This window comes from Megalobrama amblycephala, linkage group LG2 (assembly GCF_018812025.1).
Source record: "Megalobrama amblycephala isolate DHTTF-2021 linkage group LG2, ASM1881202v1, whole genome shotgun sequence".
Lineage (NCBI taxonomy): Eukaryota > Metazoa > Chordata > Actinopteri > Cypriniformes > Xenocyprididae > Megalobrama > Megalobrama amblycephala.
Window position 1 is genome coordinate 2,998,299 of NC_063045.1, and position 13,873 is coordinate 3,012,171.

The 13,873-nt window shown below is 37.4% G+C and overlaps 1 protein-coding gene across 1 annotated transcript; it reads right to left on the minus strand.

Annotated features, from left to right (window-relative positions):
• Nucleotides 1-8,653: 8,653 nt before the first annotated feature.
• LOC125262803 (zinc finger protein 723-like) lies at nucleotides 8,654-11,648 on the minus strand. The gene is made up of 2 exons (XM_048181681.1): nucleotides 11,429-11,648; nucleotides 8,654-9,997 (listed from the first exon to the last, which is right to left on the minus strand). The coding sequence occupies exon 2, from the start codon at nucleotides 9,819-9,821 to the stop codon at nucleotides 9,120-9,122; it is 702 nt and encodes a 233-aa protein (XP_048037638.1). The 5' UTR covers nucleotides 9,822-9,997; nucleotides 11,429-11,648; the 3' UTR covers nucleotides 8,654-9,119.
• Nucleotides 11,649-13,873: the final 2,225 nt, after the last annotated feature.

Sequence of the window (13,873 nt, forward strand, 5' to 3'; positions counted from 1 at the left end):
CTTCTGGGATGATCGTAAATTTGTGAAAAAATGGTTTAAACCCAGGAGTTCTGACCTCTAAGAGGGGTGTTACTGGACATTCAATGTCAGTTCCTGATATTCCCACAGAGTTAACTACTTGATTAGACAGAGGACCCTCATAATGTCTGGAGGACATTGATGTTACATCCGCTCCAGAATCTAAAAGGAATGTTTGTTGTACACTAACTCGCTTCCCCAATCCGTCTATATCCATATCAAAAAGATTGGTTGTGGTAATTCTGATCAGCTGCACCTGCTTTGACTGCATATTATTCAGGAAGGTGTTTATGAACAAAGCCTTCATTTCATGATTCATTGGGAGTTTAGACTCTTTTACCCATGCCTTCTTGAACCTAATGTAGAAGTCTGAGGTAGATTCCCTAGGTTTCTGCTTGGTATTTGCAGCGAATGATAGGTCTTTTCCTTTACCTATACGTTTATCCAGAAAAGCTCTCAATGGTTTTCAGGGTCTTCCCAGAAAACCACATGTGGTGTTGCAGCCGTGCCCGTGCCTGTTGTTTTATCATTGTCACGACTCATTATTGGGCATTCGTCAATTAACATTGATTCAGTGACATCTCCTTCCAATGTTCTTAGCAAAACTGCTCTGTAATCTACCCCAGTAAAATTCATTACAGACGGCGCAGAGGGTTCTGGCGAACAGTATGATGGGGGCTTTTCTATTGCAGGGCGTTTATTCCTAGCTACATAATCAGCTACTTGTTTCTTTTCTGGGCCCTGGTCCCAAACCTTTTTCATGTCTTTCAATACCTCATAACTTTTTGTCATATAATCATACAGCCATGTTGGATCTCCCCACCCTTCTTTGACTAGACGTTTAGCCAATTGCATATCTTTCTCTGTAAATGAACCCTCCCGTGGATACGGTATTTCAATTTGTGGCCTCATTTGCTCTGACCATCCCGCCATATTACTGACGTATGGTTCAGTATAAAATCCCTGATTATTTCTGAACATGAAATCAACTGGTGATTCCCCCGGTAATGGTCTTGAGACCGAACCTCCCATCTTCCACTTCAATGTGTTAGTAAAAGCGTGCGCAATTCTTTCTGTACTCAATCGCTCAACCTCAACCATTGTACATGTATCGTACTGCGACCAGTGGGTGGTTGGTCCTATTTTAGGCTCACACAAGACTTTCGTCCTGATAGCCTCTAAACCACCTTCTTTTAGTTGGGTGTTATTCTAATTTTGGGCTCTCGCCTAGACAGTCCAGCGTTTGCCAAACTGCTTTTGGGTCGCCCCTAAAACACCTTCTTTTAGGTCACAATATATCAACATGCAACAACAATTGAAATGACTTTATTCAATATCAAATATACATTTTTTTTTAAAGATATATGCTGCCGTGATCTGAAGTGCAGTGTGATCAGTACTGCACCCCCAATCACCCCGTTAATAGCTAATAAAAGATAAAAGTTACTGTTGCCAGTGTCACAACAATGGAATCGTAATTCCACTAACAATTGGTGATTCACTCCACGCTAATAGCCAACTGAACTACTGTTGCCATCTGAAATGTTACAACAATGGAAAAATTATTCCACTAGCATTTTCACGCTAATAGCCAATGCAACTACTGTTGCCATCCGAAATGTAACAACAATGGAAAGCTTAATTCCACTAGCGACTACTAATAAAAACCTATCTCGTATCCCTTACGAGACGTTTCAACACAGGATCCTACAGGGGCAAGTGTAACATATTTCCTTCAAGAAATATCAGAAAACACTTATCCCCTTCTCGTAGGTCCTCCGATCCCCGGCGCACTTGTTTTCTCTTTCTTTAGGGAGTATCCCCCCTTTCTCAGATGAGCCCCTGTCACAGACACGTCAGGTTCCACCTCACTCCCTTACCCACGCACTCAATCACCAGCTTACTGATCACCGCCACCTGAAGCTCATCAGCACTGCAATCACCACCACCATAAAACCTCCACACTCACACACATTCACTGTCCGGTCTCGTTTGCACTACAAACACTTGTATGCTTACCTTAAGGACTCCAAACGCCATACTTACCTGCTCCAGTCGTCTCCTTCATCTCCTGTTCTCCTCGTGTGCCTACCTACCTGCCTGTGTGTGTGAGTGTCTCCGCCATCATCCTCCAACGCCAGTCTCCATCCGCATCTGGAAAACACCACAAGGACAGTATCACCCTTTCCTCATCGTTCAAGAACTGCTTAAACATCTCTCCATTACCATTTGCTCTGCTGTTTCAACAATAAACAAACCTGTGTTGCTTTTACATCTGCCTCCGTGTCTACATTGTAACAGCCCCCAACTGTTAGAATCTAATAATTCAACTTAATAATACAATTCAATAAGATCTATTCAGGTTGAGCGATCTAGCACAGAAAAGCTGGTACCAGGGTATCAAATGGAAGACTCAGACACAGAGAGTGCAGTTCAACCAAGATACAAAGTTTATTCGGCCAGAGAGACAATTATATATTGAAAATATAGGAAGTGAAAATGGCAACTCAGCATTAATACAATCAGTAGGGGTTGTGCACAACTCCAAGAAAAGCAACATGTTCTCTAAGCATGATGTAATGGCTAGACAGAGGTACAGAAACACAAAAACGGGCACAGGAAATTCTTAGAATCTTACAGAACAATTCTGCAACAAAGATGAAAGAAATGGCTGCTGACATGGAGGCGTCAGCCAGCTCTGCTTCTGCCTGCCTCGACAGCTGACATGATTACTATGGGCCTGAAGAGAAAATTGAATTTTCTGTGATGTCAGTAGAGGATTTCCGCTCACTCCCTGCTACTTCTTTGAAGCCTCCCTCAAAGAAAGGCAGAAGGGATGACGTCATTACGAAACTTTCTGAGCTCATCAACATGAGTTCTGGGTCAGTTTACTTCAGTTGAATATCACACCATTGACTTAAAGGAAGTTGAGGTCTACCGGAGAGCTACACTCTAAGAAGAAATGTGTAGAAAAATAACACATATTATATAAAACACTCTAGTTTACAGATTTTGTGCCAATATTGCATAAAAATTTGTTGGAAGAATTCAGTTGTTTTATACACATTATGTGTAGTTTTAAAATGAACACAACCTGTGTATTTGTTCACAGCATCAACACAATCTGTGCAACCAAGAACACCTGTAATGTGTTAATATTGCACATTTACACAACTTTGTGTTCATTTCAGAGGTGAAGACCAGGGGCTGTATTCACAAACCATTTTATCTTACCACTAAGAGTTCTCCTAAATAGCAGTAAAAGTTCTTAGCTAAGAGTTTTCTCTTAAAACCTATTCACAAAGCTGCTGAGACCAACTTTTACTAAGCAATAGAGAGAAGTCTTAAGCTAAGAGTAAGGGCGGGGTTGACCTCGTTGCTATAGCGTATACACACAGTGATTGGCTGATGGTGGAGGAGTCAGCGATTTAATCATAGAAATATTGTAGAATGAGGTGTCATGTTTCCACATTAAAATAAAGGTTTTAAAATACAAATATTGCCCTATTCAAATAAAGGTTTTTGATAAAAATGTTGCCATAGTCAAAATAAAATATTGTTGCCATAAAGGTTTTAAAATGTAGGCTAAGTGTCACTAATTAAACTAGTACATACGGTTAATTGTGGACCGCCTCTTGGATGTCTGCATCTCAAGAGAATGCAGAATTCAAGCAGCAAATTATGTTTTACAAACAAAGTAAACAAATACTAGGGCTGACCGATCTATCGCATGTGATTGTCACGCGCATTTCGTCAGTAAAGCCGGTTCCCTGATTACCGCTAAATCGCCATCAACTGCTTTCAGATGGAGCGGCATATCGCAATATCGCGTTCATTATCGAAGGCGATTCATCTGCGATATGAACGCGATATTGCGTAGCTTGTCAGTGAACTACGGCTCTGTCTATTAAATGCTGCTCCATTTGAAAGCAGGTGATGGCGATTTAGTGGTAATCAGGGAACCGACTTTACTGACTAAATGCGCGTGACAATTGCATGCGATATATTGCCCAGCCCTAACAAATACATTCAAACGGTCTTTCTAATCAGCTCGAGAGGAGGAATATATACACAGACGAGAGCCGACTCGCCTATAGTTACTTCGACAGTTTTCTGCATCCCTCCATAACCCTGCTCTTCACTCTCGGCTGGGGATACGGGGAGAACTTTGGGTTTGGGCTAAATTCCAAGCTCTGAGCCCTCAATCCCCTTGGACTGCACACAAAATACGCTTATTATATATATATGTTTTACTCTATTCGATCATTTGTAAGTGTGAACTCATGAAAACCTTTGCCACAGGTAATCAGACAATATTTATGTAATTGTTAAATATTTATTTTTTGCATCTCATCGTAGATTCAAATCTATAAATAAAAATTTATTACATTTATGAAGAAAAGGTTCAGCACCCAAGGCTCTATCGCTATTCCCTCAATGGTGTACAGTGTCTTTGGGTGGATTAGGACTGTTTGTGATTTGGTCTTAGTGATTTAGGAGTCCTCTTGACTACTCCTAACATTTCACAGATTTAGGAGCTAGATTTAACGCTAAAATGCTTTGTGAAATACTCTTAGAGCAAAAATTTAGGACTCCTAAAATTAGGACTGACACGCCCATTATTTTTAAGAGTTTCTCCTAAATCGGCAAGTTAGGAGCTACTTTTAGCCTTAAGATGTTTTGTGAATACGGCCCCTGACCTCCAAAATCAAGACCATTCAAGACCAGATGTGTGGTCGAGATCCAGACCTTCAAAAGACCAAAACAAGTCCATTCAATCAAGATAATTAATTAATTGTGTGAATATTGAACATTAGTGATGAGCAACTGCTGTTAAAATCACGTTTACTGTTTAAGTCACCATAATGGAGATCAGTATTTGCTTTAGTCTTGACCCTTTAGCTCTTGACCCTTGACTTTTTTTAATATTACATTTTGTTTGGGCTGTTGCAATTGAGTTACAACAGCCAGACAAGCAAAGTTAAAAGATGATCAGGTGGTGTTGGTTATGTTTTCACATGATCATTTCAATCTCTGAGTTAGATTTACATTATTGATTACAGCAGCACTGTGATTCTACAGCTGAAGATCACCTTTATCAATATAATCTGAAGGATTTATCAAAAAGTTGTTCTGATTTTATAAAAGAAAATTCTTTCTTTTAGGCACACACAGACATCAAGAATCAGCGTATGAATCTCAACAACGGTGACAAGCAACGGTGTGTGTCTAAAAGAAAGATTTTTTTTGTTTTCTTTTGATCAGAATAACCTTTGAGAAATCCTTCAGATTATTTTGTTAAAGCTGATCTTCAGCTGTAGAATCACAGTGCTGCTGTAATCAATAATGTAAATCTAACTCAGAGATTGAGCTCTAAATGAGTTCAGTGATTCAGGTCAAATAATGATTATGTGAAAACATAACCAACACCACCTGATCATCTTTTCTGTTTGCTCGTCTGGCTGTTGTAACTCAGGTACAACAGCCAAACAAAATCTTATAATAAAAAGTCAAGGGCAGAGCAAGAGCAAACACTGAGAGCAAAAAAAAAAACACTGACTTAAAATTGTGATTTTCTTCTTTGGTGATTCTGCTTGTTGACAGATCACCCTCCTGACACATTTACTGTATTAAATCATTACACAATGAATGTGTTAAAATTAATATAACGAGTGTTGTCCCAAGACTTACACACTGATGTGTAAGAATTTAACACAGTTTGAGTCAGTTTTAACACATCCTTTCTAAGAGTGTAGATGGTCACACCCATTAACACTGAATAAATAGGCATTATTTTAACTGATGGTAGTTTCACTTCACTTTACTACAGAGCAGCTTCACATCAGCTTGTTTGTCATTTTATTACTGAAACAGTTTTGAAGAGTTTGTCATATTTGTGGACTGAAACCGCTGAAGATGTTTCACCCTGTTTTGCTCTGCTTGTGTTTGTGGCGTCTGGTTGGTGAGTTTGAAATGTGTTTTTATGGCTTCAGTTGTTTCTGTTCTGGTACCATGTGATAAATTACTGGTTAATTTAGTCAGAGAGGATCAACATTCACTGTTACAGGTGTCAGGCCAGTACTGATAGAGGCGAATTCAAATTATAAGGGTGGGCAAATGAAAACTTACAGAAAAATCCAAACGTGTAACGTGTAATCCTGGAAAGAGTTACTATAAAGTGCACAACAACATTTACAAAATCCACTACAGACAAAGAAAAGAACCACAGCGAGTTTATACAGAGATATCTGCACGTAGAAAGCTCTGTGGTTTCAGTCTCGAGGGGTGCAAGTATGCAAAGCCTACAAAATGTAATCAGTTGACAAAAGAAAATATAACAAGTTGAGAGAGCCCTCTGCTATGAACACAATATGAATGCTGAACAAATCATCTAGATGCTGGCAGAGTGGAAAGCATACATCTGATGGTAATAATATTTTATTACTTTTCGTTTCAGTAGCAAATATAAAAATAAAAAAATTTAGAAGAGAAAATATAGGGCTCGACATTAAGCCTTGTCTTGTGCTTGTCCAAGTAAGAAGTTACTTGTCTTAATTTTTTTTTTTCAAGTATTTACATTAGGCATGTGCACTACAAATAACCTGACATTCATTTAAACTGAGATTTTGTAATGACTAGTAATCTATTGTAAAATTAAGAAACCCTTAGAAAAAATATTTATAGAAAAAAGTTGAAAATGAATAGACAGAGCAAAACAAATAGATTATTCAAGAATATCAAGTATGAGTACACTGTTAGCAATTAATGGAATTTTTACAATAAATTTTACTACAACGCATATGTATTCATGTTTTAACTGTAAATGCAAATGAATGATTGGAAATTTATGGACAGTCCTGTAATATTATTGTAACTACACTGTAGAAGTGTGATTTTACAGCCACCGCATATCAAAATGTCAAATTAAAGGTCCCGTTTTTCGTGTTTTTTTTTAAGCTTTGATTGTGTTTATAGTGTGCGATATAACATGTGTTCATGTTTCGCGTGTAAAAAAACACAGTATTTTTCACATAATTTACTTATCTGTATACCGCTGTTTCCACTGTCATAAAAACGGGCTGATGACTTCCTTGTTCTATGAAGTCCCTCCTTCAGAAATACGTAACGAGTTCTGATTGTGCCAGCGGTTCCTGTGTTGTGATTCGACAGCAGCTTCTGCTCCATCTTTCAAGAATAATCTTTGTGCGAATCTGGCATTAAACTGATTGAGATTGAGGAAGCTGTCCTCAGCAAAATGTGCTGCACATAGTTTTACATGTGGATAATAATTTTCGGGAACCGAGTTAAACATAAATTGTAACCATTGATCTCTAAGTACAGCGTCCCTGGGAAGGCCAAACAAAGGTGATTGGACTGCGGGATGAAAATAACAGCGTTTCGACGACATGGCGACAAACACACTCTACAAACGCAACTCTTGCTCTTCTCCGTGGGAGCGCAACAACACCACGCCCCCTTTTTTTTGTGTATTCCTGTGGGCGGAGGTTAGTCAAAAAACTGTTTTAGTGACGTCATTAAAGAAGGAAGTAGAGGGATGTAGTCCAAACTGGCCGTTCGATGTAGGCGACTTCTGTTAAATAAAATATCTCGCTTGGCATTGAACTTTGAGCTTTAAAATTTTACAGATTTTATTTATACTCTAACAACAACATTACACACTAACTAAAGTTTGAAACATGGGATCACGAAGAACGGGACCTTTAACACTGCTGGTGTTTATATGAGTCCACACTCAGAGTGTGAAAAGGTAACACTAAATCAGTGTTGAAGTTAATATGAAGTTAATAATTTGTAAATGATTAATAAAGTGATGATTGAACATTAGTGATGAACACCTGCTGTTAACAAGCAGAATCACTGAAGGACAGAGGAACAACAAGAACAGAAAAAAGAAAAACACAAGAACTACAACTGACTTCCAGCCACAGCCTTAGATTAAATCAACTGAAGATAAAAGAAGACAATAAATCTCTGAAGGTCTCAGCAGAGGAGGATTAAACAACTCCACAAACAGCATTACCAGCTTCACCTATTACTAACCAGACTTTATTTCTGTCATACGTCTACAGAAGTTATTACTGAGAATTAACAAAGGTTTAGATGTTGATGATATGTTGAAAATAGGTTCTGGCTGAAGTCACCATTAGAGTTATTAGTGCTTTTAACATTACTTTGTTTTTCAGGCTGTTGTAACTGTGTTTCTTATGGCAAGAACAGTAAGAGAAAATGTGATCAGATGATGTTGGCTTGATGATGAGAATGTATTCATCATGTAATAGCCTCATTTACTAATCTTATTCAGAGTCTAATATTCGATTAAATAGGTTATGTATTAACAATCGCACATCATTTATATTCATCACTGGTGATGACTTATTTTTATTTTTTTCCACCCTCTGAATATTTATCTTAATCATATTAATATCATTTTATAATGACTTGAAGTGGCAGAAAAGATGCAGTTTTGCATTTTCGTACCCTATCTTTTCATAGATTCAGACGAAATAGTAACATTAATTTTAAGTGAGGGACATTTCAAATATATCCAGTGGTCAAAGGGCCTAGTATTTTGCTGTCTGTCTTGAAAGGTGGACTAGTGAATGGGGGATGTTTATGGCTCCTCAAAGCCAGAGGCCATAGGTGATTATCTACTCTGCCTATAAGTAGCACCAGCCCTGAAGATAGCAAAGCATCTAAAGAGAATAAAAGTGAAGAAGGCCAATTGCAAAGCTACATGAAGTTTATTTTGCATGTGTTTTCAAAATACATTATAAGAGGAAAGTTAAAAAAGTTGTTTTAAAAACAAAATAAAGAACAAGTTAAGAATAATCTGTCTCTCTTAAAAGTCTTACAGAAAGAACAGTTTGTACATGGAAAAAAAAACCTTTTCTTCATAAAGTTTTAAACTATAAGTGATACATATGCAGAACTTTATTCACTGTGACATTAATAGATGATGTTTTTTTGGCTTGTTGATTGCTGTTGGCTGGCTAGGACAGATTTTATTACTTGACGCATAACTGTTTCATGTTTGGTGAGGACGCGGTATCAGATCTTGAAGTGCTGGATCTGAAGATGATCTATATACAGTGATTGTTTTTTGCATGTCTGCGTAGAGAAGATGATTGACTGAAACTCTTCCCACATGCAGTGCAGTGATACGGTTTCTCTCCAGTGTGGATCCTCTCGTGTGTTTTCAGATGTTCTGACCGACTGAATCTCTTGTTGCAGTGTGAACACTTGTAAGGTTTCTCTCCAATGTGGATCATCTCATGTGTTTTTAGATGTCGTGAATCACTGAATATCTTGTTGCAGTGTGAACACATGTAAGGTTTCTCTCCAGTGTGGATCCTCTCATGTGTTGTCAGATGTCCTAACCGACTGAAGCACTTGTCACAGTGTGAACACTTGTAAGGTTTGTCTCCAGTGTGAATTCTCTCATGAACTTTCAAATGTTCAGCTCTACTAAAAGTCTTCCCACACTCAAAGCACATGTGAGCTTTTTCACCAGTATGTATTTTCTGATGATCTTTTAATTTTTTCTTCAGTTTAAAACTCTTTCCACACAAAGAACAAACATGTGGTTTCTCCTTTGAATGAACTTTCAGGTGGTTCTTCAGGCCTGTAGTCCACAAAAATGTTTTGCCACATTGATCACATTCGCGTGGTTTCTCTCCAATGTGGATGTTCATGTGTTCCTTAAGGGTTGCTTTATGAGTGAAACTCTTTCCACACTGATCACATGTGAACGGTTTCTCTCCAGTGTGGATCCTCATGTGCATCTAGAGATTCTCTTTGCATTTCAATCTCTTTCCACACTGACGGCAGGTGAAACGTTTCTTGTCTCTTCTATTCAGTACAGAAATACTTTCAGTTTGTGAGCGAGTTTTGTCTCCAGTTTTGACATGATGATGTTCCTCCTTCTCCTCTTCACTCTCCCCATTCTCCTCCACCAGGTCTGAATTGACAATAAAAAAGATACATTTTATATAATCATAAAAAAACATCTGAGAGAAAAGTGAATTGAAAGTAGACCACCTACATGAAACGTCTCAGGTTACAACTGTAACCATGGTTCCTTGAGAAGGGGAACAAGACACTGATGTGTGAGAATGTGTGCTCAACGCTAATCTTGATTGGCTACTGCAGTCAGGTGACTTCATAGGTGCCTATAGAACACGTCATCAGCTTCATATTGTCTGATGGAAGATGAGTAGGCGTGCCGCAAGTATGGCAAAACAGACACAGTGCCTCGTTCCCCTTCTCAGGGAACCATGTTTACAGCTGTAATCTCAGACATTCCCTTTCGAAGTGGAACTCGCACTGTGTCATAGTGTAGCCATCCATTGCACGTAATGACCAAGAGCTTAGTGGCCCTGGTGTGAGGTCTCAGGTCAACCCCCCCTAGAAATCAATTACTACTCCCCTTGAGGGAGAGGAGGAGAAACCCTTATGGCTCACTCATATTACCGAACCTGAGGCGCCAGAGAAGAAGCTTACAGCAAAGAAGCTTAGCTGTTGAGTGAGTCACATTCAACAGTCAGTGCTTCCAGGAGAAAGCGCAAGTACTTCCTGAGATATATGGTGAGGATAAGCTCCATACTGCCAACCTGAACACTTGTTATAAGTTACCCATGTCTTGCCATATCACCTCCAGAACCCAATCTAGAACTTAAAGAATAGGACATAGTGCTACAGTTCTGACCCTCTCTCAGATGGATATTTAATTGATTTTACAAAAGACATTGTAATTATTAACTAATTTTAATTACAAAATTAGCCATTATAGATTTTTACTCAACAGTTACTACACAAGTTCCTCCTTTTAAAAAAAGTTTTTCTTAAAATGGTGCCACCCAGGAAGTGACATCATTTGAACTCTTTCTAGAGTATGATGGGAAAATAATCTCAATCCATTGTAGTGTTGACTGCATTCATCAACCCTGTTACCAAAGTTGTAACAGAAATTATTTTATGAAATACAAGTTAATCTATGAGCCAGGTTTTGCTTAATTAATGTTAAATCTGCCATTCTCAGTTTTGTTTAGCCTAATATTGGAATGTTTGATATTTACTGATAAAAAAATTGTAAAAAAAAATATAAAATAAAAAACCTCAGCTCATATGTAGTTTGGCCTTCTGATGTTGACAATCAAAGTGAATGTTTATAAAATCTTGTTTCACTGACCATTTGATCAAAAGAAGAAAATGGAAGAATTGAGTTTCAGGCCCTATTTTGTATCCTGCACATAGAACGTATCTTCTATATTATTTTTTCATGACTCTTACAAGTTTTTTTTTCTCCTACAAAACACTGATTTTGATGACTTGCTTTATAACCTTATTGTTCTTCAGCCTCATGAATGTAGAATCATGAATAAACACCAACCTCTTTGTTCTTCAGTGTGTTTCATTCTGCAGTGTTCTGGATCTCTCATCTTCTCACTGTCCTTCAATAAACTCTGTCTTTGCAGATTTCAGCTCTTCCTGATGGATTGATGCTCGTCTTCACTTGTAGACTGATGGGAATATTCCAGCATTTATTGGTGAATTGCAGTGGGAGGAGCTTCACTGAAGGAGGAGGAGCAGATCTGACAAAATCAAGAAGAAATCACTTGCTGTGTTAATTAATTCAGGCATTTTAAGCATTTATATCTAGTAAAATAATTTTAAATAAATTAATTGCGAAGTATTTTATACTAATTCAAATTTTATCTCTTTTTATTTCTAAGAATTTCATCCACATACTTTATGCCTACATTTTATCTTACCTCTCATTAACATATAAGCAAAGAAATATATGAAAAAGAGAAGAAATGCCACAATTAAAAGACACCACATAGGACAAAAATGTAGGAATAAAAAAGAAAGAGTAAACAAACATAGAAAAATACGAATTTGCAAGAAACAAATAACCCACCAATTGAGATTAACATTAAAGTATTAGTCCACTTTTAAACACAATTTTCCTGATAAATTTACTCACCCCCATGTAATCCAAGATGTTCATGTCTTTCTTTCGTCAGTCGAAAAGAAATTAAGGTTTTTGATGAAAACATTCCAGGATTATTCTCCTTATAGTGGATTTCAATGGCTACCAACAGATTGAAAGTCCAAATTACAGTTTCAGTGCAGCTTCAAGGGCTTTAAACGATACCAGATGAGTAATAAGGGTCTTATCTAGAGAAACGATCGGCCATTTTTAAAAAAAAAATACAACCGTTTGTGATACATAAAATGATTCATAATAATGCATTATAATGTCAGTTATATATCATGAGGTATAATTAAGGAATAAAACTTTTAAATATTGTCTATCACTGAGTTGATGAATCTCACAGTTGATGGTTGCTGGTCTAGAAGATGAACTTTATTCACTGTGACAAATTTAGATGATGTTTTTTGTCCTGTCGCTCATTGTGGCTGGTTAGGACAGATTTATATTGAAGAGATCTTAAGTCTTCGATGGTATTATTGTGTCACGTTTGGTGAGAATGTGGTGTCAGACCTGTTCTTAGTGGATCTAAAGATGATCTACTTACTGTGATTGTTTTCTGTATGACTGTGTAGAGAAGATGAATGAATGAAACTGATTCTTATTCTTGATGTTTGAGTGTGTCTAAGTGAAGGAGTAGTTAAAATGCTTAGTTAGTTTTTAAAATAATACAGATTTTCTTATTAAAACACTGTTGAATCTCATGCTGTAGAAACATTACCATAACCAATGATGTGAACTTAATAACACCTATGACCGTCTAAATGAGATTCATCATCTTGTCACATTTTCTCTTGCTGCTCTTGCCATAACAAACAGTTAAAGCAACCAGAAAAAAACTAGCATTAAAACATCAAGAGTCAAACTGCCCAACTGAGCACCATAATACCTGAAGCCAAACAAATGTTTAGAAATCAACCCAATTTTCATTAACGTGACTGAACGAGATGAAATAGCGTTATAACATTTCGTCTTGTCTCGTTTTGGTCAACGAAAATGAAAAGACATTTTAGCATTTAGTCTTGTTTTTATTTGTCAACAATATTGCATTATACATTTAATTATAGTCATCGTCATATGACCAGCATTTACATTGCGTCTTGTCTCGTTTTTGTCATGTGATAAAGGTTCGTCAACGACGATATTTAGTCATAATTACGGTGTAATTAGGATAATTACATAATTACATAATTAGGACTTCCTCACACCTCAGTCATAAAACAAAAAGCGTCATGCCTCAGACTAAAAGGCTTCAGTCGTCGGACAAAATGGCATCGTGCCTCAGACTGAGAGGCTTCAGGTCTCAGGAAAAACAACGTCAGGTGTCAGGTCTCGTACAATTAGGCATCGAACTAAACAGCCTCAGACCAAAAGGCTTCAGACTAAAAGGCATCATGTTTTTTTTGTTTTTTTTCTTTACTGTTACTATTCCCAAATTGATGTAAGGTGTGTGCATGTGTGTTATGTAGAATCTATCTGTTGATGGTATTCATGTAGGCTATTTATGTAATCCCTTGGCAAATAAGAAAAGAACATGGCGATTTTCACATTGGTCTGCAGAAAAACAGCAACGGGCTGAATGAAAATGTAAATGTGACTCTTCTATTCAGATAGTGGTATCCTGCTTTTATTGTTATTTTAATTTTTTATGCATTACATTTTTATTCTTATGTATTTGTTTCCTTTTTATGTAAAGCACTTTGAATTATCATTGTGTATGAAATGTGCTAAATAAATAAAATTGCCTTGTCTTGCCTAATCGACTCTCTGACAGTAGGTGGCGCTGGAACAGCAGAAATAAAGCCTTTTCCTTGGTAACCGCTGTACATAAAGCAGCTG

Coding starts and splice junctions, on each gene's coding strand:
- LOC125262803 (XM_048181681.1), bottom strand. CDS start 9,821: ATGCACATGAGGATCCACACTGGAGAGAAACCGTTCACATGTGATCAG.